Here is a 27,606-nt window from a genome sequence, read left to right as displayed (position 1 = left end):
GGCGGGAGCAGTGAGCAGCAGAGTCCCGACCCAGCCCTGCCGCTCCAGTGGGTGGCCCCAGGGACCCACTGGATGACACCTGACGTTGCCTCTTCCACGCCACCGGGTTCACACCCGTCTACACACCCACTCTTCCTGAACTGCCTCAGCCAACTCAGGCCAGCCCTGCCTGACGCTGAGCCCAGTCCGGTTTCCTGGCTGTGTCCAACCCGACACATGCACACGCCGCCAAGGGAAGTCCCAGCCCCATCTGAAACCTGCTCTTAGGAGAGTGTGGGCAGAGACCCACCCCAGCTCCCATCCCCTAGGTGTTGGAAGCTCTGGACAAGGAGGAAAGCGGTTTGTCATTTAGGAAGAGAGAACAGTCACAGAACACAGAGGGCCCATGCAAGACAGTTTTCAACAAAGCTTTTAATGAAAAGATCATAAAATAACAGTTTCTCATCACTGTACATTAAGACTGCACGCTTCTGAATGGAGATCAGTTGTCGGTGAATTGCTTTTCTGACACTTGAGGGCTGCACATCTGCAGCTCTGACCTGAATTTATCCTCTCTCAAGGGAGGGGAAGTCAATGTGATGACGGACAGCGGCGGTGGCCGGTACAGGAGTGCGATCACGGTGTCCCTCCCCCTTTCTGGGAAGGGCATAAAACAGGACATGATCCCTCCTCTTGCAGTTCCCATAAACAAAACAGCTATAACCCCATCCCTGCCCCTCCCCCTCGAGGTATTTGCGAATGGGCCAGTGCCCAACCTGGGTCCCCCAAGGGGGGAAGGGGAAAGTAATGGGTGGGGTACAGAGAGGTTCCCCTCAGCACCTGGCCCCACAGGGCCCCGCCAAGTGGAGGGGGGGAGCCCTGGGGATCCTCCCTGCCCTGACTGAGGTCTGTTATGCAGCATTTTTGAGGTCAATAAATTACAGCAATAAATAGTGAGGTAGGGGGAGGGGTTCCCGGTAGAAAATTAAAGTGAGTTGACTGAAGCCAGGGGGTCCTATGAAGGGGGTCCTGGGCAGCCACAGTTCCCACCGTGCACGCCCACCCTGATCTGGAATGTCAGACTGAGGCCTGGCCAGGCCCCTCTCCAGCCCCACTCCAGCCACTGGAGTCACAGGTTCCGGAACGTCTGCCCCAACAGGCCTCTGGGGAGCCAGGGCCTTGGTCCCTTGGAGGGGGGTGCGTGGCAGGGCTGAGACCCCTGATCTATTTTCCTATGGCCTGGAGCCTCTGCTTTGGCCCCAAGCAGAGGGTACAAGGCAGACGCAAATGCCTCTTCCCTGAGCCCTGCCTTTGTGGCTGCCCAGGGCTCGCCTCAACTCAGGACGCCTGGGGAGGGCCGCTGGGATGTGTGTGCCCAGCAGCCCAGCCCAGATCGCACTCCTGCACTCGGCCGAGTCCAGTGAATACTGATGGGGCAGGGTGAGCAGCCCGGCAGCCCATGGAGACACACGGAGACACGTGGCTGCATGAAGCTCAGAAAGTCAGTCTGGGTCCGGATTGTTCATTTCACAGGCTGAGGTGTATGGCTATGCTGCGAGTCTCTGAGATTCTTATTTGCTTAAAAGTTTGTCTTTTCTTTGTCACCTTTTTTGCAATCCTAGAGGAGCCCTTGCGGTGGCTCGGTCTGGCGGGAGCGCGCGGTGGCAAAGGGGCCTGCCACTCACTCACCCCAAGTCTGAGAAATAAATACATTCATCACTGCACAAATATATTGATACAAAAACAACACTGTTCAGAGTGTTTGCACCGTCTGTGTTGGTAAGGACCAGCCCAGTGAGCCCCTCCCACTGCTGGGGGTCAGGGTGGGGAGCCCCTGGGGTAAGGGACCCACTAGAGTCAACAGAGCTGTGCAAAGGTCCCGACTTTTTGGCTTGAGAGGGACCCTCACATCAACCCCCCTCCCCCCCACCAGGGTCCGGAGCAGAGGAGCAGGGGAAGCAGCCCCTGAAGTTACACCCCGGGGCCCAAGCCCAGACTCAGGTCCTGTGGCCAGAGCTGACAGCCAGCCCCTGCTGTGCCAGCTGGCCAGGACCACCACAGTCCGGCCAGGCCCGGGAGCTGGTCAGCACTGCCCAAGCTCTTTGGTGCCAGCTGGGCTCAGAGGGCCCGGGGCTGGGGAGGAGGGCTCAGGTGAGTCCAGGGGGCTCCACGCCCGCCTCTCTGCCCGTGAGCCCTTCCAGGGCTGACTCTGAAGGGCCTCCAGGGGAAGGCGGGGACTCACTGGAACTGGCCTTACAGCTGCTGAGGTCTGAAACTGTAAAAGTTTATGTAAACAATGAGATAAATATATTAGTATCTTTTTTCTGAGCCCATTGAGGTTCCATACTCATTCAAAATGTGCTTTGGTTTAAAAAATAGGTTTTATGAATTTGGATATGAGCTTTTTTTTCTTTTTTGTTTTTCTCCTCTCTTTCCTACATGACATCTGCTATTTTCTCTGTTTCCTGTTTCTCCGAAACATTCAGGAATAAGTGACTAAAGCAGAGAACTGTAAGCCGCCCTTGGCCTCCAACGGCCTAATTTCCTTGGGAGGTTCCTAACACATCTCCACGCATACTCACAAGCACACACACTTTTCACATGAAATCAAAGGAAAAAGAAAACAAAACCAAACCAAGTGTTGTGTTAATCCCACCCCGTCCCACAAACCCTTAAAATCTTAAATAGGAAACTAGTGTTTTGCTTTCTTGGTAGATACAGAAAAGGCTCGATACAATACTCAGGTGGGCACAATACTACGTCGCACGGACATCGTCGAGTGAGGGGCCTCTGCGCCCAGTCCCTGAAGCTCTGCAAATGAATCACCTACTTTCACGGGTCACCTCACTGATGTGGCTGCCCACGGCCTGAGAGGCCACGCACTTCCGTGCGGTACAGACTTTGTGTCGTGTGGCTTAAGTGCTGATGGAGTGGGGTCAGGAGAGCAGAGGGGCCCGGAAAGGGCCTGACCCTCACTGGGTGGAGGAAGGAGCCCAGGGGTCTCCCCCAGCCAGATTCTCAGACTGGCCGGCTGGAACACGAGACCCGGGGTCCAGATCCCCGTTTCCCACCCGAAGGGAAGGGCCAGCAGGGCAGCCTTGGGTGGGAACTCCCTGACTTGCAAAGCATGCCCTTCACCACTAGGGTCCCTAAACTCAGGCTGTTTTCAGCGGGACGGCCTCTGAAGGGGCGGGGTGGGTGGAGCTAGGGGATGACTCCAGAATTTTTTGGTCTGAACTTAAAAGTAGAAATAAAAGGAAGAAAGAGCACAAAGCAAAAGCCACTTGCCCAGCCCTGTGGCTCCAGGGGGCCAAGGACAGCGGGGCTGACCATGGCGACCTTGGCCTGGCCTTGGGAGCCTGGCTTCCAGCCCAGGGAGGTATCTGAGGCTGGTGGAGAAAGCCCAAGGTGAGAGGGCAAGGGTGGGACTCCACACAGGGCAGGGCCCCCACCCCGCCCCTCAGGGGGACACAGTGCTTTGGTCAGCGCCCCCCTCAGGCCTCTGCACTGGCTGAGCAGGGGCTGCTCTCCCAAACTTCTGCACTCACAGGCCCAGGGGACAGGATGAGGGGGGGCTCACTTCCGCCTCATCCTGGCCCTGGCAGGAAGCTGCAAGGACCTTGATCCTGTAGTGTGCCTCCTGCCTCCCAGGTGCCCAGGCCTGGCCCAGCCTGGGAGCTCCTGTGGGACTGGAGCACCCGCTCACCTGGACCCAGATCAGAGACACGCTGGAGCTGCCCGACGCTCAGCAGTATACCCAGAACACCTGCAGAGTGGACACAGCAGCTGCACGCTCATGGAGAAGACACACAGGCAAGTCCCAAGACTGCAGTGGCAGGAGCCCCCCTCTGAAAGCATCTTGGGCCACAGCTGGGTCTCAGGGAAGCTGAGGACCTCCCAGGCCAGCCCAGGCCCGCCTCACTCAAATTCACGTCTTCCTTTGTGCACTAACAGGACAAAAACAAGTGTTATAGCCTCAACTGCCAGTCACCAACATACTGTTCTCAGGAACTGAAGAGGTAGCAAAAGGCCCGCATCTCTCCGCCTTGATGGGGAAGGAAGGGGGAAGCACAGGAGCTGCCCAGGCGCACCGCGCACACCACACACACAACGCACAGGAGCCAGGGGCACCGACAGCCTGGCGTCAAATCCAGCGCCCCCCACCCCCCACGAACCCCAGACCTTCCAGTTCAAACATTCGCATAAACGTTACACTGGGTTTTCTCTCAATAAAAAAGAAGTACCTCTAAACAATATTCCTCGGAAACTATAGGAAAAGCACTCTCTCTCCTGAGGCAGCCGAGGCAGGGCTCGGGGCCCAGGGAAGCCTTTGGCCAAGAAGGGCTTCTGGGGCCTGGAGGGCGGGGAGGGGCAGTGGCCCCCTACATTCAGTCTGCAGACCCAGGCTCAGCCCCAAGGGGGCCAGAGGAAAATAAACTCTTGTTGGTTTTGGTTTAAAAAACAAAATTTGAAAAGAAAAAAGGAACACATCAGTAGGAATAACAGCAACGCGGGCCCAGAGGGCTCTTCAGCTGTGGAGAGGTAGGCAGAGGGGCCCCTGGCTGTCCCAGTGCCAGAGAACAGCGGCCCCTGGCTCAGGGAAGGAGGGCTCGGTCCCGCTGCTCCGGCACGGCTCCCGAAGCCAGGGTGGCCTGCACACACAGGCATCGGCCCTGGCGCAGAGGGAGCTGCCTTCTCCTGCTCAGACCCGGCCTGCAGGAGAGGGGCCGGGCCCAGACAAGCACCCAGACCCACTCCCTCAGGCCTGTGCAGCCCTCTCAGGAGCTGGGGCACACCAGCGGCAGCCCCCTCCTCTCTTCCCTTGGTACAGACTGTGGATTAAAGCTCTGGGTGTGGGGGGCTGGCCAGAGTGCCGCCAGGAGCCACCCCTACTGGACCTGGAGGTCCTGGCCCGCCCGGCCTCACTTCTGCTTCCATGTTGACTCCTGAGGCCGAGTCTACGCAGGGCCCCTCGGGCCAGGGAGAAGGGTCTTTGGCTTCTAGGAGGGGGAGGTGTGCATGCGCAGGTGGCTGATGAGGTTGCGCTGCTGCGTGAACTTGCCCCCGCAGAGCTGGCACTCGTAGGGCTTCTCGCCCGAGTGCACACGCATGTGCTCCGTGAGGCGGTACTGGCGGGTGAAGCGCATACCACACTCGTCACAGGCAAAGGGCTTCAGGCCCAGGTGGCTGCGCATGTGGCGTGTCATGGTGCCACGCTGCGTGAACATTTTCCCACAGATGTTGCAGGGGAAGGGCCGCGTCAGCCAGTGCGTCTTCTCGTGCTGCCTCAGCGTGGCCGGGTCCTTGTAGCTCTTCTCGCAGACGGAGCACTTGAAGGGCCGGGGCTCAGCTGGATAGGCCGTGCTGGGCGCTGACAGGTCCTCAGCCTCCTCCTCGGCACCCCCGCTGCCTGTCTCGTAGGCGCCCTCCTCCTTGATGAAGAGCTCCTCCTCCGTGTGCGTCTCCACATGGGCATTGAGCTGCTCGGAGCTGGGGAAGCCCTTGGCGCAGGGGATGCACACGTACAGGTTGTCCCCGTAGGAGACCGTCTCGTAGCCCTCCTGCCGGTACATGTAGTGGGCGCCAGTGTGGCCGCTGCCCCCCTCACTCCCACTCTGCCCGCTGTCCTCACTCCCGTCCTTGCCGTTCTCCTCCTCCTCCTTGCAGGGGTACGGGGGCTCCCCATAGGGCCCACTGGGGCCGCCCCCTGCAACACTGCTGGCTAGAATGCCATTGGGAACCCTGTCCCCAAGCCCCTCACCCTCCTCCCCGGGGCAGGAGCTCTTGGGCCCCACTTCTCTCTGCTCAAAGGGAGAACCCGCCAAGGGCTCCTTCTTGCTCCAGTCCTTCTTGCGGGCTGAGTGCCGGAGGCTCTTCCGGGGTTGCCCGCCAGGCCCCTCCAGCAGGCTCAGGTGGTTGTCCTCAGCCCCCTCCAGATCCATAGGCTCAGCGGGGGTGCCCCCAAGCTCGGCATAAGAGGCACTGCTGGCAACAGGAGGGGCGGAGGCCGAGAGGGGTGAGCCGAGCTGACTGTCACTCAGCCGGGCTGGGTCGTCAGGGCTGAGGGGGGCTCCGGGGGTGGCAGGGGGCAGCGGGGGGCTCTTCTTGGACAGGTCCAGGCCCAGCTCTTGCTCACAGCCCCCGCTGCTCCCACTGGTGCTGCACCCGCCCAGGCTGGCCTCCCCTCCGGTGGGGCAGATGGCCCGGCCCAGGCCACGCGCACTCTCTTGGGTAGAGCTGCCGAGGAAGAGCTCGTCATCAGAGCCTTTGGCCTGGGGGGGCTCCTGGGAAGTGTGGGCCCCCTGGCGCCCGTCTACAAGCCCTGAATACCGAGCCTGGATGACGGAGGCCGTGGACAGCCGCTGGCTGCGGGGGGGCCGCCCCATGCCAGCAGCACCCACCCTCCCAGAGCCAAAGGGCTTGCCAGCTCGTTTGAGTTTGCGGCGGCAGAGGGCTGCCAACTCGGGCAGCTGGAGGTAGCTGGCAGCAGTGAGGAGAGTGCTGAAGTTGGGCTCAGCTGGTTGGCCGCTGGGCAGCAGCTTGCCTGTGTAGATGAAGTCCAGGACCTGCTGGAATACTGTGGAGCTGACCATGTCCGTGTCCAGGCTGATGAGGTTGTCGTGCAGAACCAGGGACTTGAAGTAGATGCTGCTAGCGGCCAGGACATTCTTATGGGCCCGGAATATGGAGTTCTCCACCATGATGACGACGTCACACAGGAAGCCCTTCGTCCTCTGCTGGTTCAGCTGCAGCAGGAGCTGCTTCGAGTGGCTGGGCAGCTCCATGTCGGGCCCCATGTCCCCACGCCCTGCCCACGCACACCACCTGCAGGCAAGAACAGGCACACACACACACATTAGTGGATTGGGACCCTCACGCGAGGGCCCCAGGACAAGAAAGGACCGAGGTGGCAATGAGGGGGCCTCCCCAGGCATAGTCCAGGGAGGGAGCTCACACAACTCAAAGAGGCCTCAGGCAGTGCTGGCCCACGTGCTGGGTTGAGGACACGGAAGCAGAGGACAACAAAGGTCACTTGGTACTAAGGAGAGGAACGGGGATTGAATCTGGCTCCTTTCCATGCTAAAGGAAGTCACCCACATGCCCACAGGAGACCCAACAACAACCAGCAGGAGACTGTGAGGTTCTGGAAGGGGTAGAGACTTCCCATGTGGCCATGCAGCTTCACAACATCCAGGACAAGCTAGAAATCCAGGTTTCCAGGTGAATCTCCCAATGCTAAACAAGGGTTTTTTTTCTTTTAATGTCACATGGACCAAATCAAACATGCGGCCTCTGGCCTGTGACCTCTGCTCACAGGTAGCCCAGCAATCAGCCCTCGAGGCTTTCCAAGACTTTGGATTTGCCAAAGTCACATTCCTGCCTCCCAGACGCTGCAGCCCAGTCCACATCCCTTGCCAGTGCCTGCCCCACCTCACAAGGCCCTTGCTCCTGGATGGGCACTAAGCACTTCCCTGGCCTGGGTCTCTAGGTCCTGAGTGGAATAGGTGGCCTGGCCAAGCCCTGGCACCACCTGGACGCTAAGGCAGGCAGCCAGCTGGCTTTGCTGGACTGTCATAGACACTAATGAAGTCATTAAATAATAAATACGCCAAGGCCTCTTGCCCCGACAGGAACCCTGCAGCAGGTTGTGTGCACATGGGTCTCCTGGAGTAGGGGACCCTGAGCACACACTCACCCCACTGAGCAGCAGCGCCCAAAGCACATGACCACGGCCCCCAAACCTCCAGCACCTCAGAATGTGCACCTCCCACAGGCAAATCTACCACTCAGCTGCCAAGGGTGCCTTTGCGCACTTCAGCTCCGGCCCAGTCCCTGCAAGTGACCGCTGAGCGTCGCCCCACCTGGGACACCGCTGCTCCTACAGCACGCCCAGCTCTGCCTCCCTCGGGGTAGAACCTGCAGAGATTGCTCTCATCCTGTCTTCTCATGCCACAAACACTCCCACCTGCTGCACACCTGCCCTTGTTCACTAGCACAGAGAGAAATCCTAACAATCATGTGCACCCAAAGGAGTTCAGAGCTCATTGTGAACACACGTAAGTGGACACAGTTTCAAACTACTCAGAGCCTGATGGCAGGAGGAAGAAAACGCCTGCTGGCCAGCCCGGCATTGCTAGGCTGCTCAGCCAGCGCTCAGAGGTTGCGGTCCAAGTCGCACGGGAACCAACCCTGTGCCCCCACCTGTTCCCCACTGCCAGCCAGGCAGGAACAAAGAGGCAAAGGCATGGCTTCCATACTGGCTAGGATACCCAGCCCTGGGAGAAAGGCAGCATCAGCTCTACCAGCACCCAGAATGCCTGGTGCGCCAAGCCTGGAAAGGGGACAGGCTGAGGGCAGGAGGTCCTGTCCTCCAACAGCCTGTGAGGCCACAGCAGCCCCGCCTCCCCTTCATGCGGTGCCGCATGCACACAAAGGACAGAGGCCAGAGAGCTGCAGGGCTGTGCGGGCTGCCAGGAAGCCCAGGAAGGGGCAGGTAGGAGTCCTCCCTCCCGCCTCAGGCCCTGCCAGCTCCCCCCTCCTCGGCCTACCGGAGTGCCAGGGGCCCAGAAACCATGTGAGCAGCAGCCAGCGGGGGTCAGCCTCCTTGAGCGCGTGGCCTCCCTGGGGGTGCATCAATGCCTGGTCACCTGGGGAGGAAAAGAGGGACATGGTCACCCAGACAGGCATCAGCATGAGGGAAGGGCCAAGGAAGGTGCCTGATGGCCCTGGTATCCTTGCTCCCAGGAAGGTCTGGGTTCCCTCTGGCTGGGATGCCATGGGCAGCTGGGCAAGCAACAGTGCCCAGCAGTCAGGCCCAGTGGTAGGGAAGGTCTTAGGTCTGGGGAGCTTGGCAGGGCTGCACCCTCCTTGGAGATTTAGGGTACTCCAAGGACCACCTGGGGAAGATGGTGGCAGGCACACAATTCCTGGCTGCGGGTGTGGTGGCAGGAGGCCTGGGCAAGGCCCTTCCTAGGCTGGCCACATTTACATAACAAAAGGTCAAAATTGGAGGCACTGGTGCAGCGGGCTATTTATAAGAACCAGTCTCAACCGCCTCTGGCTCTCCTGCCTCCTTCCCTTCCAGATCTGCTCTCGCCCCCTCCCTGCCCAGAGGGCCCAGCCCCCTCCTGCCCAGCCCAGCCTGACCACATGGCTCCCCTCGCAGGAGTGTTTGCAGGCTCTGCCTTTCAATACCAGCCCGCCAAAGCCGCTGGCAGCTGCCACCAGATGTGGAAGGCTCCCCTGCCCCTGCCAGAGCTGCGGGTCCCACGGGAGGGGGTCCTGAGGTTCTGGCTCCTTGCACCCCGTTCTGGCAGGCCTGGGCTCCTTGGAATGGAGCCAGGGTGGGGAAGGCAGCCCGCCTCGAGCCCATCCCTGCCTGCCCTTCCCCCACCTCCAGGGCCAGGGAGGCTCAGCAGGTCCCTCAGGAATGTGACCAGACCCGGGGTGCGGGGTGGCTGGGAGGCCTCAGCTCCAGCCTGCCAGCTGTCTCTGTGGCCCCAAGCACAGCTCCCCTCTCATGGGATGGCTGCAGTGGTGGGGAGAGGGCGCACAGTTGGTCTAGGATCCCACCAATGGCCCAGAGAGCAGCAGAACCAGCTCTGTGGGTCCCGTGGCCAGAGAGCACCCACGTTGAATGAGGGCGACCTGGGCCCCTTGCCTGTGCGCAGGATCCATGCTTCTCTGCTGGGGGAGGCCAGAGATGGCCAATGCGGCAGAACCAAGCCCAGCCTTAGGAAGAGGGAGAGACCACCACAACGCTTTTGAGAGCAGCCTGGAGGGACAGGCAGTAAGTCACAGTGATGCGCTGGCGCAGACCAGGCATCCGCCGCCCAGCCCTGTGCCACCCTGCCTACTCCTCATCAGGGCAACCAGGCACTGCCCAGGCCAGACCCCGCCCCTAGGGATGGCTCGCCCTCATCAGAGATCAGGCCATCAGCTCCTGGACCCCGTGCAGGGAGCGAACTGCAGAACAGGACTCAGGGGCCCTCCGTGGGTGCCCGCCGGCCCAGCCTGCCAGGCGCTTCCCCAGTCAGGGGAGGCCGAGGGATGACCAAGGTCTCCAGGGCTGCATCGGATGTGGCTCTCCTTGAACCCGACCCCGAAGGCAGTGCTCAGCAGGACAGGGCAGAGCAGACCTCACTGTACTTGTCACTTGCGGGCAAGAGGGCCACAGCACAGCAGCCTGCTGGAGCCCTCATCCAGCCCAATGCCACCCTGCCCCCCATCCACTCGAGGGCCACCAGCCTGTGACAATGCAGCCTCACTACAGGTGAGGGGGTGCCCCCTGCTGCAGGGCCAGAACCCCTTCAAAGAATTCCTCTTCTCTTCCCAGTAAAATGAGGACAGCCAGAGACCTCTGTCCTACCGCTCAACGCCAGGTATGGGGGCAGCAAGTGCCTATCTGGAAAGGCCACAGCCTAGGGGGTGCCAGGCAACTAGAAACTTGGCTGTGGGGGGCTGACCCAGCAAGCTGGCAGCATAATGCCCCACTGGGATATGGGAGCTGGTACTCAGCCCTGGCAGAAGCCCACCACAGGCTGAAATGAGGATGCTGTCTGGCACCCGTTCCTGGCACCCAGCAGCCCCCTGCCAGCAAGCCTATCAGCCTCAAGGATCCCACAGCCAGCTCAGGCCTGCTGCCTGCCCAGAGCACCGGCTCCAGGAAGCCGAGGACGAGGAGCTATAAAGCTAGTCAGATACACCTCGAAGGCCGAGACCTGGCCCTTCATAGGCGGGTGGATGGGTGGGTGTCCCTGGCTGGGCAGACCCTGGCAGAGAAGGGCGGGAACGCAGTCCCTGGGGGGCCAGTTCTGCCCCTGTGTGAACACACGGTGTGGGGCAGGGAAGAGAGAGACCTGGCTGCAAGACCTGACTCACCTTCCCAGATCCTTGTTTACAATACAGTCAACACCCACCCAACGAGGGTGATACACACACCTCCAGCTGGGACAGGTCCTGGCTGAGTCCTTTCCTTCCCCTCCAGGTCCCTGCCACGGAAAAGCCAGAGGCACCCCACCCACCCACACTCTTCAGATAGGTCCAGGGCCAGGGGCTCCAGACGCTCAAGGCCCACGCCCCAGGGAAGGCCAGGCCCCTGCAGTGGAGCCGGAACCCCCCGCCCCCACTGCTCCCTACTCCCTCCCGGTCCACCCTCCTCAACTAAGAAACACCCTGGAGGCACACACACAATCAGTAAACAGAGTATCTCTGGGGGATGGAATTACAGGAAAACTAGTTTCTGTATGTTCATTTCTATAATATTCAAAAAATTTTCAAATATTACTTTTAAAATCCTAAACAGAAAAACCGAAGAGCAGAACTCAAGCACGAGCATAGAGAGCCCTCAAAATTATTATCCTGAGTGAAGGGAACCTTACCCCCAAAAGAATATAGATCTCATGATCCCACTGATACAAGATCCAGAGCAGGCGGAAGTATCTGTGGTAGAAACAAAAGCAGAACCGCCTGTGGAGGGTGAGGTGAGCCTTCTTAGGGAAGCTGCACGAGGAACTCCGGCAAGAAAGCGGCCCTCCGGCTCAGGCGGAGTTTGGGTCAAGGTAGACAAACGCACTCACTGGTCAAAACTGAAGGGGCCATCTGAGATTGGGCACCTGTCATATGGTCGTATCTAAGTTTTACTTCATATGACGGGAAAAAGTCCCTCCGAACAAAGAGGAGGGGCTTTCACAGAACATGCCTGTCCCAGCAGCTTCTCACCAGCTAATACTCCCGGCCAGTGCCCTACACCTTGCCCAGTAGGCTCCAGGGCCCACAGGAGCCATGTATGCATTCTCCAAGTGCTAAGGCGGAGACTCTCTCATCTTCACACCCACCGGACCGCTCACCTTCCACCTCTCAACTCCTCCACAAGGCAGGAGGGCCCCAGGCCAAAGCATAGAGGGGACATGTCTGTGGCCATGGGCAAAGCCCCACTCCCCAGTGCTGGATGGTGCCAGTTCAGCCTCACAAGCTTGCGGGCACACGCGAAGCAGCTTGAGAGTGCAGAGTGGCCACGCTGAGAGCAGATCTCTGCACCTCCCAGCTCGTCTCTAGCTGGGCAGCCCCCATGGCCCTCCAGCAGGCAGGCAAAGCCCCAGGTCAAGGACACCTGCAGGTCCCCTGTCCCCTCCCACACCAGCCAGAAGGCCACGGCCAACTGACCTGCGGAACAGCACCCCAACAGCACTCCCCCATGACCCCAGGGGGCGAGGCCCTACCTGTTCCAGGCAGTCAGCATGGCCTCAGGGGCTCAGAGCTCACGGGAGGCTAGGGGAGGCTAGGACAGGGCCGTCTCCAGGCCTCTCTTCCTAGCACACACACGGCAGGAGAGTGTGTGCCGGCCCGGCACCCTCCAGAGGCCACGAGAAGAGGTCTTAAGATGGAAAGGGATCCTTGCTTAAGCAGAAAGCCCAGGGGAATGACCCCAGCTGCCCATCTGATGTGAGCTGCCCCAACTCGGCACGGAACACCCACCATGCCCAGAGCCTGGGCTCAAGGAACTCCATGCACACAGAACTGCTCCAGTCACTCGGCCTCCAAGCGGTTGCCCTCTGGAGGCCTGGCTAGCAGCCCTGCCCACCCAGGCCCTGGTGGCAGGCAATCCATCCCGCCTGAATACAGAGGAGCACCCACACCCACCTCCAGGCCCACCTATGGGGGCCAGACTCAGGATGTGGTTTCACAGCTTGTACTCCTGACCTTCATGAGCGGTATCCCCATGAAGAATGCTGTCAACTCAAGAGCCTTCCAGCTGATGCGGGGGGCTGCCCATCGCCCAGCCAGAGCTCCACTGCCAGGCGGGAGGCACCAGCTATGCCAGGCAGAGAGGCAGTGCGGGGCAGGGCCCAGCCATGGTGCAGCCTCCACACCCAAAGGGTTAAAGCACATCTAAGTCAGAGAGGGCCCCAGACACACTGGCTGCTGCCCCCACGCCTGAGTCTGCTGTGCGCATCGCCCGGTCCCAGCTGGTCCTGCTGGTCACCTGGTGCTCCTAACAGGTGCAAGCACTGCCTCTTCCCTGAAGGCCCGGCCACTCCCTAGTTATAGGAGAGCTGCTCAAGGGCAGAGTGGAGACAACGCGGAAGGTACAAACAGCCCAGGTTCCAAGAGAGCCCAAGACCCAGCCCCAACCCACCAACGAGACCCCCACCCCAGCCAGACACTAGAACGCCTGTATGTATGGCCTGGAGCCCCCCACTTCAGTGGGGACTCCTCTATGAAGCCTTTCCCATTCCAAAAAGGCTTCTAAGAGCCCCTCTCCCTTCACTACTTGCAAGGCCAGGACTCGCCCTACACCATTCTGCGCCCCCTGGCAGATGGCAGCCCGCCTGTGAGGAGGACTCTGAGGTGTTATATCCACCTGCACTCAGATAAGACAAGGTTCCGGGGGCTATGCAACTTGCCCAAGGTCCTGAGAGCAAACAGCTGGCAGAGTGGGGACTCCCGGCAGTGCTGCCCCCACACGAAGTCGGGAGGGCCTCGGCCTGCCCTCCACCCTCATCTCTTCCACCACAGGCTGTGTGCCTATTACAGCAAGGCCTCCCCAGGGCTGTACTCTCCTGGACTAAGTGTGCACGGTCAGCTCAGCTCCTCCACCACCCCACGGGCACTGAGAAGCTTCCAGCTAGGAGCGACAAGGTGGGGCCCCATCACACTGCCTGCTTTGGGGGCCCAGGATGTGCCTGCTGCACCTTTGGGAACACCCCTGGCCTCATGACCTCTCTGCCCTGTCCCTCCAGGCAAGAGCTGGTGGCAGGTAGGGCTTGGTGCTCCAGGCAAGCCCAGCCATGTAATATAGCCCAGACCTGGACGCTGGCCAGCAACTCCTGGCTCTTCTCCCGGACCGTCCTCCTGGAAAGCAGCAGGCTCGTGAATGCCAGGAGCCCAGCCCCACCTCCGACTCGGCTTCTATGAAATAAACACTGGGGTCCACTCAGTGCCTTGGAGCCATGGTGACTGGAGATCTGGAGTTGGCTTCCTTCTCTGCCCCTTGGGCCAGCCCTGTTGCCTACCCACCGGCTCACCTGGTGAACAGTTGTGGAGGCAGAGACCACCCCAGCCCCACTTCCCCGAATCTGTCCTGAAATCCCTGTGGGCCCTACTGAAGACCCTGTGCTGCCCACCTGGGCCAAGTCCACCTGGGCTCTGAGCATCTTCCCTTCCATGCACTCCCATCTGAGAGGTATGGAGGCTCCTGGATAACTCAGCACCAAGCAGAAAAGGCAGAACAGTGCTGCTGGGTGGGGTGGCCTGGCAGGAAGCCCCATACCACACCAGGCCCTGCGGCCTGCAAACCTTACTTCTCCAGAGCAGCTGTGGGCCCTGTCCCCCACTGGGCCTATAACCCTCCCATTACTCCTATCTTGAAGCCCGGATGACCTTGAGGACCTGCAACTGGATGTGCAACCTGGCTCCAGGAAAGGCCAAGGGCAGGGTCCCACCAGAAGGGCCAGGCCTGGCAGTCGGGCCAAGAGTGCTGAGCTAGGCCGAGACCACGAGTGCCACTGGGCAGAAGCAGGTGAGCGCTGCTCCAGGAAGGGGAGTAACGATTTAAGATTATGGTTCATTATTTTGAAAACTAGACTTACCTCCAGACTCTGCCCCCTGCCCTGTACCACCCCCTCCATGGTTCTCACGGGAAATGCAGAAGCTCAGGTCTCACTCCAGACCTTGGAAGCAGAACCTGTATTTTAACCCTGAGGGACTCACACATGTATAAGAGTCTGAGAAGCACTGAGGTGGGTTGTCAGCCGCCTATTGCCCATAAAGCTTGACACTACACTCTACAAACAATGAACGCTCAGCTGTCCAGAGGAAGGAGACAGCCCCTAAAAAGGAAGACACATTTCCCAAGTAAATGAGCCCAGAGGATGATTAATAAAAATTATGGACCCAGGATGTGAGAAGGTAAGGCCAAACCTTATTACCACGTATTCCAGAGCCAGGACAGCAGCCACAGGCGGGGGTCCTGGGGGTGGATGGCAGGCAGAGGCCTCAGGAAGGGAGGAAAGCCTGGCAGGGATGGCGCCGCAGGAACAGGTAGGAATCCCACTGGTGAGGAGCTGCCAGGCTCCAGGGAAGCCTAGGCCCCGGGTGGAAGACACTATCACGATCGTCTCACAAGCCTGGGATACTCTTCGGAGACCACCGAGCCAGAGAGACGTGAGTCACCGCTGAGTCACAGAGCAGCAGCCCCCCCAGCCCACAAGTCCAGGAGAGTCGCTCCAGCTTCCCAATTCCAAAACCAATCCAGGTAGCTAAGTTTCTTATGCCAACTGAAGACTCTGAAAGAACCACACAAACAAACCCCTATCATCTTCTGTCATCATTACTGCATACAAGAAAACATTTCATGACTGAAAGGCAGGAAGAACCACCTCTCCATGCAGACAAGTCTTCCCCAGAAAGGGCGGTTGCCAATCATTCAGCCACATCGTTGCTATGGGCTGGTGGGAACTCTGAGGCAGGCTGGCACCCAGGAACCTCTGCCCTGCCTTGCGAGCACATGGCTCTCCTGGCCGGGATGAGGCTGAGATGGCAGCTAAAGGGGAATTAGAACAAAACCAAAACCTGATGCTTGGCAGTAATGATAGGGTTTTAATTCGCTGAACAAAGACTAAAAGACTATCTCCTAGAAAGGAAAGAGAAAGGTAGTATTTTAAAATAAGACCAAGACTGAAAGCATGCAAACTCTGTGGCCCCAAAAGCACCTTCCAAGCTGTGCAGACATGCACGGGTCCTTAATGCTGAACGACCCTTCAGCACCACTGAGACTCCGTTTTAAAAGGAGAGCGTTTGCTTCTGAAGCTGGAGTAGATGCCTCTGTCTAACTCCCTTTCTGAGCTCACGGCCACTCTTCCATTAGGCCCTTCAAGTCACCTGCTGAACTGGGGAGACCTTTTGGATAAAGCACCATACCTGGAGACTTTTCAAGCACAGGGTCCCCACATGCTCCCCTAGCCCCAGGCATGCAGGGCGCCTACCGAAGGGGTGGTGAAGGCACAGGGACTGCAGGACTGAAGCACATGAATTCACCTTCTGTAGGCCAGAAATGGTTGACTGTTGACAATGTCACATGGTCTGACTTACACACACACACACAGATGAGTCTCTCAAGCATACAGCTAGCCAAGGCAGCCAGACCCAAGAGAGACTATCTGTTCATGTGAGTTCAAGTTGGGAAGCAGGCGGTGTGAATCCAGGGGTGAGGGGAGGGGCTTGGTGGGAGAGGGGGTGACTCAAGGACACACACGAGAGACTCCTGGAATTCCTTCTCGTTCTAGATGCTGGTTACACAAGTGTGTCCATCTGTGAAGAGTCCTTGGGGCTGTCGCTAACAACTGTGCACAAGCAGGATGTATCTGAATTCAGTACAGTGCACAGAAATCTTCAGGAGGGGAGGCAGGGCCTGGTCTCAGTCCTGATTAGCAACCAGATCCAAGCCGGGCAGCAACCTCCCCAAAGCCCCAACTTACAACAATCACAGGACAAGAAGCAGAACACTGACTGGACAGGAGGGAGACTGGCCACGTTCAGAGTGGAGTGTGTGTCTTAAAAGAGGGAACTCTACAGACCAAGCAGGAACCACAGGAAACCTAGGCAGGCCCCTTTTTAGGGGTTAGTGTCAAGCTGATGCCCCATCCCTCCACTCCCTACCACCAAAAAAGAGGACTTCCAAATCCTGACAAGCAAGCCCAGGAGAGAAGAGGAAATTCAGAGTCACAGGCAGGCTACAAATGCACCTCCCAGTAAGGGCCTGAGCAGGTCCCTGCACAGCCAGCTGGGCACATCAAAGGGAGGAAGCCAAGGAGAAAATGGACGAGGCCCTCAGGAACTGGGGGTCAAAGGGAACTGCTAAACAGGAGGAGGAAAGGCCCTGTTGCTCCTGTGTGGATGGTCAACCCCCCAAGTGTCCAGAGTGTCAAACAAATGGCTCAAGGAGCTGAAGCCAAAGAGCAAAGATCAGGTCGCTTCAATCCAAAATGGTAAAGAAAAAAAATCACACAAGAACACCCTGGGCATCCACCAGTTTTTAAAAAGCCATTTTTAAGGATAAAATTAGGGAACTGTTATGGAAACTATTACCCTCTGTGACCCTGTGCTTGAAAAGTCTCCAGGTATGGTGCTTTATCCAAAAGGTCTCCCCAGTTCAGCAGGTGACTTGAAGGGCCTAATGGAAGAGTGGCCGTGAGCTCAGAAAGGGAGTTAGACAGAGGCATCTACTCCAGCTTCAGAAGCAAACGCTCTCCTTTTAAAACGGAGTCTCAGTGGTGCTGAAGGGTCGTTCAGCATTAAGGACCTGGGGTTAGAGACAGAGGACAAATTTAAAAGGCACGTCTCTGCAAGGAGCAGCAGAGCTGGGGTGGGCATGTGTGTGTGGAAACCAAGCTTCTTAAGGGGCAACAAATACAAAACCCCTGAAAATGACCCACACGCTCCACTGGCAGTCTGGCCTCGTGATGGCATGTGGGACAGTGACACCTTGCAACACTCCAAGTGCAAGACAGGAAAGCAGAAACTTCAGTTAATCTCGAAATAATGATTAGCACCCGGCTCTGCATACACAAAGAGCAAACTCAGCCAGACCCAGGCAGCCGCTGTCCGAGGATCCAGACAAGAGTGGGGAGCAACAAAGCTAGGGAATGGTTGATCGACAATTCGGAAAAAGACTGGCAACTTCTGCGGGGAGGTAGGGTGAGCCAGGGAGCAGCGCAGGTGGGCCTCCAGGGGACCACTGGCTGCCTGTTACGTGGGGGTCAGGAGAAGCAAGGGTGTGTATTGCCCACTAGCATGTACATGTGTGCACATGTAATTTACACTCTCTGATTAACTTTTGAAAGGATCCTGGAACACTGTTTCCAAGTCTACTGAGGAAGCCAGCATGCTCCTCAAAACAATTGTCCCAACACAAAGGGGAAAGGGACCCGTGACCTTCTAGATCCAGGTGGGAGCCAGGGGCCCAGGCTGGGTGACACTCTCTGAGCGTCCCCTCCCATCACAGAACCCACAGACAGCACCAGCTGGGCAAATACGGCAACAGTACGTGAACAAGGGCTTCTGAGGACTCACTCCCACAGAAGGTGCCCGGAAAATAGCGCCCTCTCCTAAGAAATAGAAAGCAACAGAGGCCAGGGCTGCCGCGCCTGGGAGGGGACGCGCCTCGCCCACCAAGAGGGAAATCCCAGGAACCCTCCCAAGGACTAGAGGGGAAGAAAGGCACAGACAGAGCCACCCTAAGTGGAAATACCAGAGTCTAGCACACAACTCCCCTCAGCAGCCCCTGGCCCTCTCCGAAATGGAATCCAATCAGCCCAGAGTTATCTCCCTCAAACACCAATCTCATCAAGTCACTCCCCTGCTTAAAGCTTTCAATGGATTCCCAACGCCTGGCTAAAGTCCACACTCTGGCCAGGCGGGCAGAGTGCCTCCGAGGGGCTGGGCCGCCTCACAGAGCTCGGCCCTTCCATGGTCACCCCTCCTCTCTGCAAAGCCAGCCCTGCACGCCTCCTCCCACCCATCACCAGCACTAGCTGCCCTCTGCCTCCCTCCATGCACCCGCTTCTGGCCGGCCACCAGGCTCCTGGGGTGAGGGACCCTGGCTCCCACTAGCCCCGCAGCTGTGCTGCAGCAGCATGCCCAGGCCCTCATGAGCGTTCAGGTGAGCAAGCTCCACTCAGGAGGCAGCACTGGAGGAGCTAGGATGGAGAATACCTGAGGGCGCACGAGGTGGCGGTGAAGAGGCCCAGCGCACTCTCCTGTGAGCAGCTCCAGAACTACTGCTACATTCTTAAAAATCAGTGAGGACCCCTGACGAACTGCAATGTTACTGGGGTAGGTGTCATGTGTCACTGCCCTATTTACCCTATTAGAAAAAAAACAGTAACTTTAAAAAATAATTAAATGACTTATCAACAACAAACCTACTCTCCATTAACATAACTAACATTTTTCATGGGGGGCAGGTGGAAACTATTTCAAAAGAAAAATTAGTGAGAAGGGTGGCAATGTTTTACTTTTTTGCTAGTAGCTGGATTCTCTGATCTGTCTACATTCACTCTGTTGGGATATGTGGTTTTGATTGACATCTATGAAGACTTTTAATAACCTTTTTGTATAATTGTGGCTAATCTTCATTGATATTACACAAATCTTAACAAATGGTAGTTTCTTAGAAGTGGCAATGGAGAATTTGAAATCGTATCCATGGCTATTTTATATTCAGTTGTGCAAAAACCCATTGGTCTGTGTTGTACTCACATCCATCCAGAATGTTATTTCATCAAACACTGGTCATCTGGAAAATACTGGTCCACTGAGTTAATCAGATCTTCCAAACATTGTCACATTTCATTATACCACACCAAAAATATCCATGTGCATATGTATCACTGCTGATCTCATCAGAGAAGTCAGACTCCCAGTGATAGATAAAAAAGTTTTCCAAAATTCTCATGTTCCCTTGAGGGCTCTATCACGGCAACAAATACTGTCAGCTGGTTTTCCTTAAAGTGGCAAGGTTCATTTTTTGTTCTCTTGAGAAGATGTCTGAACAAATTTTCCAAGTCTGAATAACCACACCTTGTCTGTCAGTTGTTCCAATAAAAATAATGTTCCATAAGCAAAAGCAACTAGTAGAGCGCACAGCCCAAAAAACGGTGAAGGGCTCTTCCTAGAGACAACAGTCACACTTCAGTGCATAGCGGGAGAGCCTCCATGCAGCCCTCATTTCGTCACAGAACTCTAAAAAGACATGTGCACCGGGGTCTAGGATTTACTACTCAATCGTCATGTCCTGCTTCCCCAGCACACACATGAATAAAAGCGGCAGACTCGACCTGGAGCACTGATGGGGAGAGGACCTGACTGAGCTGTGTGTACCACCCTCTACAGCTTTGCAACCCTGCTGCAGATGTCAATATAGGCACAAAGGTCAATGCCTTCTAAGTATTATGAACAGGGTCTTGGGGACCACCAGAGGCCCCCAATCTGAGTAAGACTGTTATGCATTATCTCAAGTATTTCTAAAAACCCATTTACAGGCAAGGAAAATGAGGCACAGAGGTTACGGTCCAGCATGTGGAGGAAACAGGCTTGACACCAGAATTTTCCCACAAAACCACAGTTTTCACCAAATGCCCAAATCCTGGACCAGGGGCCTCCTGTCAAACCTGTGATTAACAAGTTTCAAACAAATGAAAAAAGATGCTATCTCAAATGGCACCCACACACACTCTAAGAAGCAGGGCTGGTAGAAGCAATTAAGGACCTCCAAAGGCCTGTGACCTCACAGAGCAGGCACTGCCTTGGGGGTCCTCACAGGCTGTGCACTCAGCAGAAGCAGGCAGAGGCAGGCAGTGGGTCAGAGTGGTGGTGGGGAGTGGGGGAGGGGTGCTACCGGAAGCAGGATATGCACGCTGCCTCTGGGGGCACCAAGTCAAAGTCCCCTCCTGCCCAAAGCAGCTAAGCCAGCCCTTCTGCCCTTATCAGCGTCAACACACGCATGGAATGTGGGACTTTGGAAACAGTCCTCTCCCCTCAGCCTGCACCCCTCTGGGGCTCAGGTTCACCTACAACAGCCAAAAGACCTCCGAAGATCCGTGCTCAACCCACCCAGGCCTAGAGCCTTCTGTCAGGAGAGAAAGGCACCTGCTGACAGTAGCCCAGGGCACCTCGTCACCAGGACTGCCTGCAGGCCCACCTAACAAGCCTTACATTGCCGAGAGGCCACCCTGCCTGAGTCCCCCACCCCACCAGCAGCAGTTCCCAAGCACCTCATTTGTTCCCCGAGAGAGAGTACCAAGAGAAGGACAGGAGACCAGCTCCTAGTCCCTGGGAGTGGCCACACCGTCCCCTACATGGCTCTCCTGGACGTGTTCAGCAAAGGCCCAGGTTTCCATAAGGAAAAGGCATTCAATATGCCAGAAGGGAAGGAGCTGTGACAGGAAGGACAAGGTTGACCAAGGAAGTCCTCTCCACCCACCAGGTCCTGGGGGAAGGGGACACCTGCTCAAAAGGCTTGTGGTGGTCCCTCCCTGGCTTATAAGGCACTACCCTCCAGCTGCAGGCTTGGTCCAGGGCAGCCATTCCGCCACCCGACTCAGAATGAAAACCATGACTGTCCTCAGGCCCGAGCAGTGCTCGGAGGAAGGAGCCCACACACACATTCGTCTTCACATACATGTGTGGTTGTGTTTCTCTTACTCTTAGAACTGTTCTACCTACACCCTAGTTGTGTCACTTGAGACTAATTACTTAACCTCTCTGAGCCACTTGCTCAGGAGGGATTGATAAAAATGATCGGGACTGCACAGGTGTGTTCTGAGGATTCAATGACTCCCACAAGGCCCAGCACGGGTGAAAGCCCCAAAGGGTGCGCTCGGCCCTCTTCTGCCACTGCTTTCCTGGACCGTCAGGAGCTCTGTGGGGGCCATCCTCCCCCTCCATTTTCAAGCAGAGTTGCCCTAGCACCTGCCAGACAGGAACCAGCAGTCACCTTCTACCCCAGGGAGGGGCACTGAGGTTCTGGGGAGGGGTGTGGCAAAGACACAAGAGATCCGAGGCCAGAATTCACCCCCAGGACCAAAAGCTTTCAAGACAACCCTGGTCCATCCATCCAGATGTGTGCAAGCAGAAAGGAGCAGAGAGGGAGGCCCCCCACCTGCACACCCCGTCACAGCCCCTTCCTCCTCCACTCACCAGACAGGACCACTCTCAATCCCACCTCCTCCCTTGCCCCAGCAGCCCAGGCTGTTTGTCTCTTATGGATGGCACTTCCCGCCAGGACACCGACCAGGACCCAGCAGGCCACACCACACCCAGGGGCCTCACGGCCCACCTCATGCGGTAAGCTGCCCAGAGCAGGCAGCGGCTGTCTTGTGGCCTGTCTGCCCACAGACAGGAACGCAACTCCAGGATGGCCCACTGTTCTGTCCTGGCAAAGGGGGCCTTACCCAAAGCTCTGCCTCCACCACCACCTTACAACCCCCCATGCCACCCTGCCTCCTGGCCTCTTGTGAGTGGCCCCCTCACTCACCTTACCCAGATAGCCCAAGAAACCAACCTCAGGGACCAAGCTCTCTCTCCCAGGGACCTTGAGGTCACGGAGAAAAAGAGGTGCACAGTTCCCAGGGGTCCCCAGCTGTGGCCACAGTGGGTTGTCAAGCAGCCACAAGGAGACCAAATGTTACTATGCCAGGCCCTGCCAGGGCACAGAGGCCAACTAGGGCCCAAGAATACAATGAAGAAACCAAGACAGACTCTGAAGGCCAGGCAGGGCCAAGACTCCTGAGATCAAGGGCAAAGGCAGCTCCCTGAGGACCTCCTAGGAAATGCCCCCCAAGTGCACATGCACACCAGCCTGGGGGCCCTCCCACTGCCACCCAGCTAAGAGGAACCTTGCAAAGGGGGGTGGGGGGCCCTGTGTCCAGTGCTTCTACAAGTCCCTGGTAACCAACAGAGAATCAGCCTGACTTGTTCTGTAAATCTGATCCCACTGGGCCCTCAGACAAAAGCAGCGTGTGGCCACCCCAAGTTACACTCGTCTACTGGGGACTCACCAGAGTAAAGGAATTCATGGCCACCCCCAGTCATACGTGCTGGGTCTATCTGGACTCACCACCTGATTGATTCTACTACAAACAATGATGTGTCACTTGCTAAAGCAGTGGTTCTCCAACTTGGCTGCACACTGATCATTTTCAAAAGCTTTAGGAAGCGTGGATGCTCAGACCCACCCCAGAGATGCACTGGGCTGGCCTTGGCCAGCTCCCAGGTGACAGTGATGTGCGGTGTGAGAACCAGGGCAGACAGACCTCTGCCAGGCAGCACACACTCAGCTCCTGCTCATCGCCAGGAAAAGTTCCACTGTGTCCTCAGCCCCTCCAGCCCCAAGCCCCACCCTCCCACCATCGACCCTACGCTCCCTTCTCATACATTTTGTGAACAAGCATTCACCAAGAGCCCTCCATCTGCCAAAGCAGCACAGGTGAGGGAACTGCAAGGCCATGGGTCTGTCGTCCCCCTGGAAAGGGCCCATACCCAGACTGGTGAAGAGGCCAGGGGAAGCTCAGACCCCAGGTGCCATGTTGGGAAGAGCACCTTCACCACAAATGGGGAGTGGGGGGCAGGAGGTGCTGTTTGTTCCCCACACTCACCCAAGAGAACCCACCCACCCAGAGGTGCTGCTGGGAAGGAAGCCTGAGGTCGTGGCAGCAGCCTGGGACAAGTCTGCACAACCCCCACACCTGTGCGGAAGCCTGCAGCCCTTCCACAGCCAGGAGAGGCCGACTCCCCCACCCCCAGAAGAGCCCCCAGCCCAGCCCAAACCCTGCCTTTCCTTAGCATCCCTCAGAACTTCCACGGAATGGATGGAGAGAGCTGGCGGACGGCCTCAGGAGCCTGGGCACCTGCCCATCCGTATACTACCCTTCCCGCTCCCCAACACCATGTACCCACAGAGGTGGGTCGGCAGCAGAGGAACCAGGAGCCCACCGTGCACTGCTGATCTCAGAAGCAGCAGCAAGGCCACCCCCTTCCCCTTCTCCTCTACCGCAAGAGAATCGCCATGAAAAATTCGGCAACTAAGCAGTCTAAAGGAGGGGCTCTGAGCCTCGTCCTGACTGGTGCACGCAGTTTCTTAGGGTCACTCTCCCCACTGAGTCTGGCTGTGCCCTCCCAGGCGGCACCCCCTCAGCAGAGGTGCTCAGGCCATTCACGGCCGAGGCCTGCAGTTAGCTCCTGGCTTTCTCTCCCTTATCAAGCTCACTGGGGGCCACACACAACCCCAACCCCACCCGCTTTTCTTGCTTTGCCACTCCCTGCTCAAACTGGGCTCCAGGCAAGCCTGCAGTCCCTCAGCAGGGCCCTCCCCCAGCCCAGGTCCCTAACCCTTAGGGCCAAGGCCCCTCCCAGCAGGAAGCACAGCCTGGCGGTGCCAGGCCAAGTCAAACTGGCCCAGCTTGTTGGGAAGCCCCTAACCAGAAGCTAGGATCCTGTGCTCAGCACTGGGAGCTCAAACCTTTTCAGACTCCATACCACTTGGGTCCTCGAAGGCCCTGGAGTCAAAAGCATTTACCCTCCAGCCCCAGCCAGACCAGTTGCATACCTGCAGCCCCAGCAAGTTATGTAAGAGAACACTATATTGCCCGCTGACCCAGAAGGATTCTAAGAAAAGGCAGGAGTGCCTCTACTCCTGCATTAAAGCCCACCGTTTGGTGGCAAAGCCGTGAGCACCAGAGGGCAGGGGGTGCTCAGAGACCATCAGGATTCAGTCCAGCCACATGGGCTGGCCACTCCATTTGTTCTCAGAAAGTCTTGCTGAATGAATTAAAGCGAGTGGAAGAGCCTCCCAGGTGCCTCCCTGCACTAGCTTTTCTTTGCAGCACCTGCGGGCCCCCACCGCTGACACTGCTTTCCTGACTGTCTCCCTGGCCAAGCCCCACTGCCACTGCCTTTCTAAAACTGAATACACACCCCATCAAAACCCCTCTCCTTCAGCCAAACCGGACTCAGCATGGCATCCCTGGCTCTCCTCCAGCCCAGAGCAGACCCCTCCCTCGCCTGGCAGCCGCCATCCCTGTGGTGCCCTCTGCGCTCCAGCCCTTACCACCTTTATCACCCCATCTTACTAGTGGTTTGTTTGCTTGTCTCTTTTCCCCAGGCTGAGTTCTGGAGGGGAACAATAGTGAATGTAAACTCAAGTTCTGTTCCCATTTTAGGAACGAGGACACTTAGGCTTTGTCAGTCACTGTCCAAGGTCACACAGAGAGTAAAGGGAAGAGCCAGAGTTTCACTCCAGACTTTCTAAGTCCAGTTCTCACACTGCCCTCCAGGAGTCCCTCCTCAGCCAGGCTCCAAGAGCCAGGAGGGGCAGAACCTGAGGTGTGAAAAGCTGCCTCTCACGCAGCATGAGCAGGAAAAGCCCCCACCCTCTTAGTGGTCAGGTCCCGAGGGCAGTGGCCCGCAGCCCCACTGGGCAAGGCAAGCAAGTTACGGGGTGGGGCTGACTGCTCGAGGCCAACAGGCCAACCAAAAGGGCAGAGCCACAGGTCCCCTGGGTAAACTGAACTTTATTCCTTCCTCACTCCTCCTCCGACTCTCCAGAACTGTCCAGCCGGCCCTTCTCCAGGGGCTAGCTGCTGATTAAAAGGCACTGCCCCCACCTCCACACACCCCCAGATCTGACCCTGGCAGACAATAAGGACTCCGAGAAGGCAGCAGGCCTGTCAGCTCAATAATGCAAAACCCTGTTGCTCTGAGTCCACGACAGCTGACTTCAAGTGGATCAGAGGCTGTGCTTATTAACAAAATGAGAAATCTGATCTACGGGAAGAAAACACTACGTGAGGATTAATCCAGGACTGCAGCCTGTGGAGAAGGCTGGGCTGCTGGCCAAGACCAAGGACCGAGAACGGGAGTGTCGCCTACCTGTCCCCAGAGCAGGTACTGCGCAGCAGGACAGGACGCATCACCTCCGCCCCACCTGCACCTCCTCTTCTCCTTCAAGCAATTGCAGCGATCATTTCATTTTGCTTTAATTAAAGGCCTGGCTCCCTCAGGCTGCTTCTTCCTCTACACAGAGCCAGCAACCAGAGGGAGATTTTTCTTTTCAGGAATTGCTTGTAAAAGCTGAGTGACTAATCTACAAGTCCCAACAACTGAAAGGAAAACACTGCAGGGAGAAATTCTGGGCACACACCAACACTCTGAGTCAAATGGCCAGAGAAGCTAATCAAGAGGCGCTCAGCAACACCCCAAAGCGGACCTGCAGGAAGCCAGGGGCCAAAGAAAAGCAGACCAACCAGGGAGCCCCCTCCCAAGCCTTCTGAGTCTCCTGCTTGCCCATGGCACCTACAGATTTTCATAATAAACCCAATTCCACAGGACCAAAGGTTCACTCAAAGGCTGGGCAACCTATTCCCAAGCGAAAGGACTCAGTTCAACCCCCAAGAATCAGCCCCCCATTCAAAGAGCCCGCTAAACCAGCAATCTCACCACACAGCTTTGTCTCCAGAGGCCAGTGTGAGACCGGCCCATCTGCTTTCTTTCAGACCACTCCAGCAACCCTGCCCTGCTAGGCGTACACTCTCCTGGAGGCAGGACTACAGACTAACCGCATGGCCTGTGCTCCTGGAAATGTCTGCTGAAAGGCCCAAGAGTCCGAGGTTGGCTGATGGGAATGGAGGGGAAGAAGTAAAGCCAGGAGCCAAGAAGCAATGAATGTTAGCTCCGTAAAGGTCCTGAGTTTGGGTGACCCAACTCCATCCCTCCAGCCAGGGTTCCCAGAGAATAGCCCCAAGTTCAGTCTAGAAGCTCTGGAAGCCCCTCCACTACCTGCCAGCTCTCGCCTTCCCCCAGCGCACAGGCACAGCAATCCCCACATCAGTCAACAACCCACCGCCACAGGATTCCTCTGGGTAAGGCTTTGCCCCTCCCCCCGCCACATATGTCAGAGGGGTGGCCTCCCTGGGTTACACCCCTCATGCTGGGGGGTGGCGGGGAGCCTGGAACCTAGCTTTCCAGATGTACTTGGCAACTCCTACTAGAAAAGGCACTGGAGGTGGAGAGGAGAGAAGACATGGATAAATAAGTTCAAAACCGTTCCAACGCATCCGGATGGGCCCCGGGTTCCCTTCCCCAGGCAGTCCCACGCTGTTCTGGGTGGGGCCGCCGGGAGCGTTATCTGGCCGCGTTCTCTCCTCTCCACAGTCACTGCCCCCCAGGGAGAGGCATCCCCGCCTCTCACACCCCCCGTCCACGAGTGAGGCCTGTGTGACTACGAACCATCTCGGGAGATAAACACAGAGTGACAAGCTGGGGCCCTTCGGCCCCCTCCCTCTGCCAGCCGACCCCCTCCCCCAAGCCCATCTCTCTTCCTGCCAAGCGGCTGCCTACAGCAGAGGTCTGGGGGCAGGGCGGCGAGACCACCAAGCCGCAGGGCCCGGCCCTCTGGGAGCGGCTCCTCCAGGCCCGACCCTGCCCCAGCCCAGGCGGGTCTCCCTGCGGGGAGGGGGCAAGGGACGGAGACCGCAGACGGTGCAGGGCCGCAGTTCTGGAAACAGCAAAATTCCCCTGTGAGGGGCAGCCAGGAGCAGGGCCGTTTGCATAATGGGCGCCCGCCCGCCTGTCAGGCAGAGCAGCTCGCCCGACGCTGTTCGGATTAGATTGCTAATGAAAAGGCACAAAGAGCCGGCGCCCGCTCGCCCGCCGACCCCCGCTCCGCAGACCCGCGCCCCGGCCTGGCGCGGCCTCGGGGGCTTTGTGCCCGGAGTCCCCCTCAGCCCGCGCCCGGCCGGGCACCTGGGCCACAAAGCCCGGGCGGACTGGGTCGGGCCGGGGGTCCCGCGTGCGCCCCCACCCGGGCCCTGCGGGCGCGCGCCCGTCCACGCCCCTTTCCCCGGGAGGCGCGCCCGCCCACGGCCCCCGCCCGCGCCCCGTTGCCCCCGACCGCCCCTCACCTCATGTGTGTCGGAGGCGGCGCTCCGCCGGCCGGCCGGCCCCACCGGCGGCCCCTTGTCCTCGGCGCCCGGCCCCCGCCGCCCGCGCCCGTCCGCCGCCGGCCCGGCTCGGCTCCCCGCCCAGCGCGCCCAGAGCGCTGCTCACAGCGCCGCTCACAGCTGCCCGCCC

The 27,606-nt window shown here is 58.0% G+C and overlaps 1 protein-coding gene across 2 annotated transcripts; it reads right to left on the bottom strand.

Annotated features, from left to right (window-relative positions):
• Positions 1–391: 391 nt before the first annotated feature.
• HIC2 (HIC ZBTB transcriptional repressor 2) lies at positions 392–27,606 on the bottom strand. Of its 2 annotated transcripts, XM_036993504.2 has the most exons (4): positions 27,438–27,606; positions 14,910–15,266; positions 8,529–8,627; positions 392–6,804 (listed from the first exon to the last, which is right to left on the bottom strand). In XM_036993504.2, the coding sequence occupies exons 3-4, from the start codon at positions 8,552–8,554 to the stop codon at positions 4,980–4,982; spliced, it is 1,851 nt and encodes a 616-aa protein (XP_036849399.1). In that variant the 5' UTR covers positions 8,555–8,627; positions 14,910–15,266; positions 27,438–27,606; the 3' UTR covers positions 392–4,979. The 2 variants fall into 2 exon arrangements, with proteins under 2 accessions (XP_036849399.1, XP_036849398.1); XM_036993503.2 differs by lacking the exon at positions 14,910–15,266.

This window comes from Manis javanica, chromosome 15 (assembly GCF_040802235.1).
Source record: "Manis javanica isolate MJ-LG chromosome 15, MJ_LKY, whole genome shotgun sequence".
NCBI lineage: Eukaryota > Metazoa > Chordata > Mammalia > Pholidota > Manidae > Manis > Manis javanica.
Note: the sequence above shows the minus strand (reverse complement) of the source record. Positions and strands in the feature narration are given on the sequence as shown.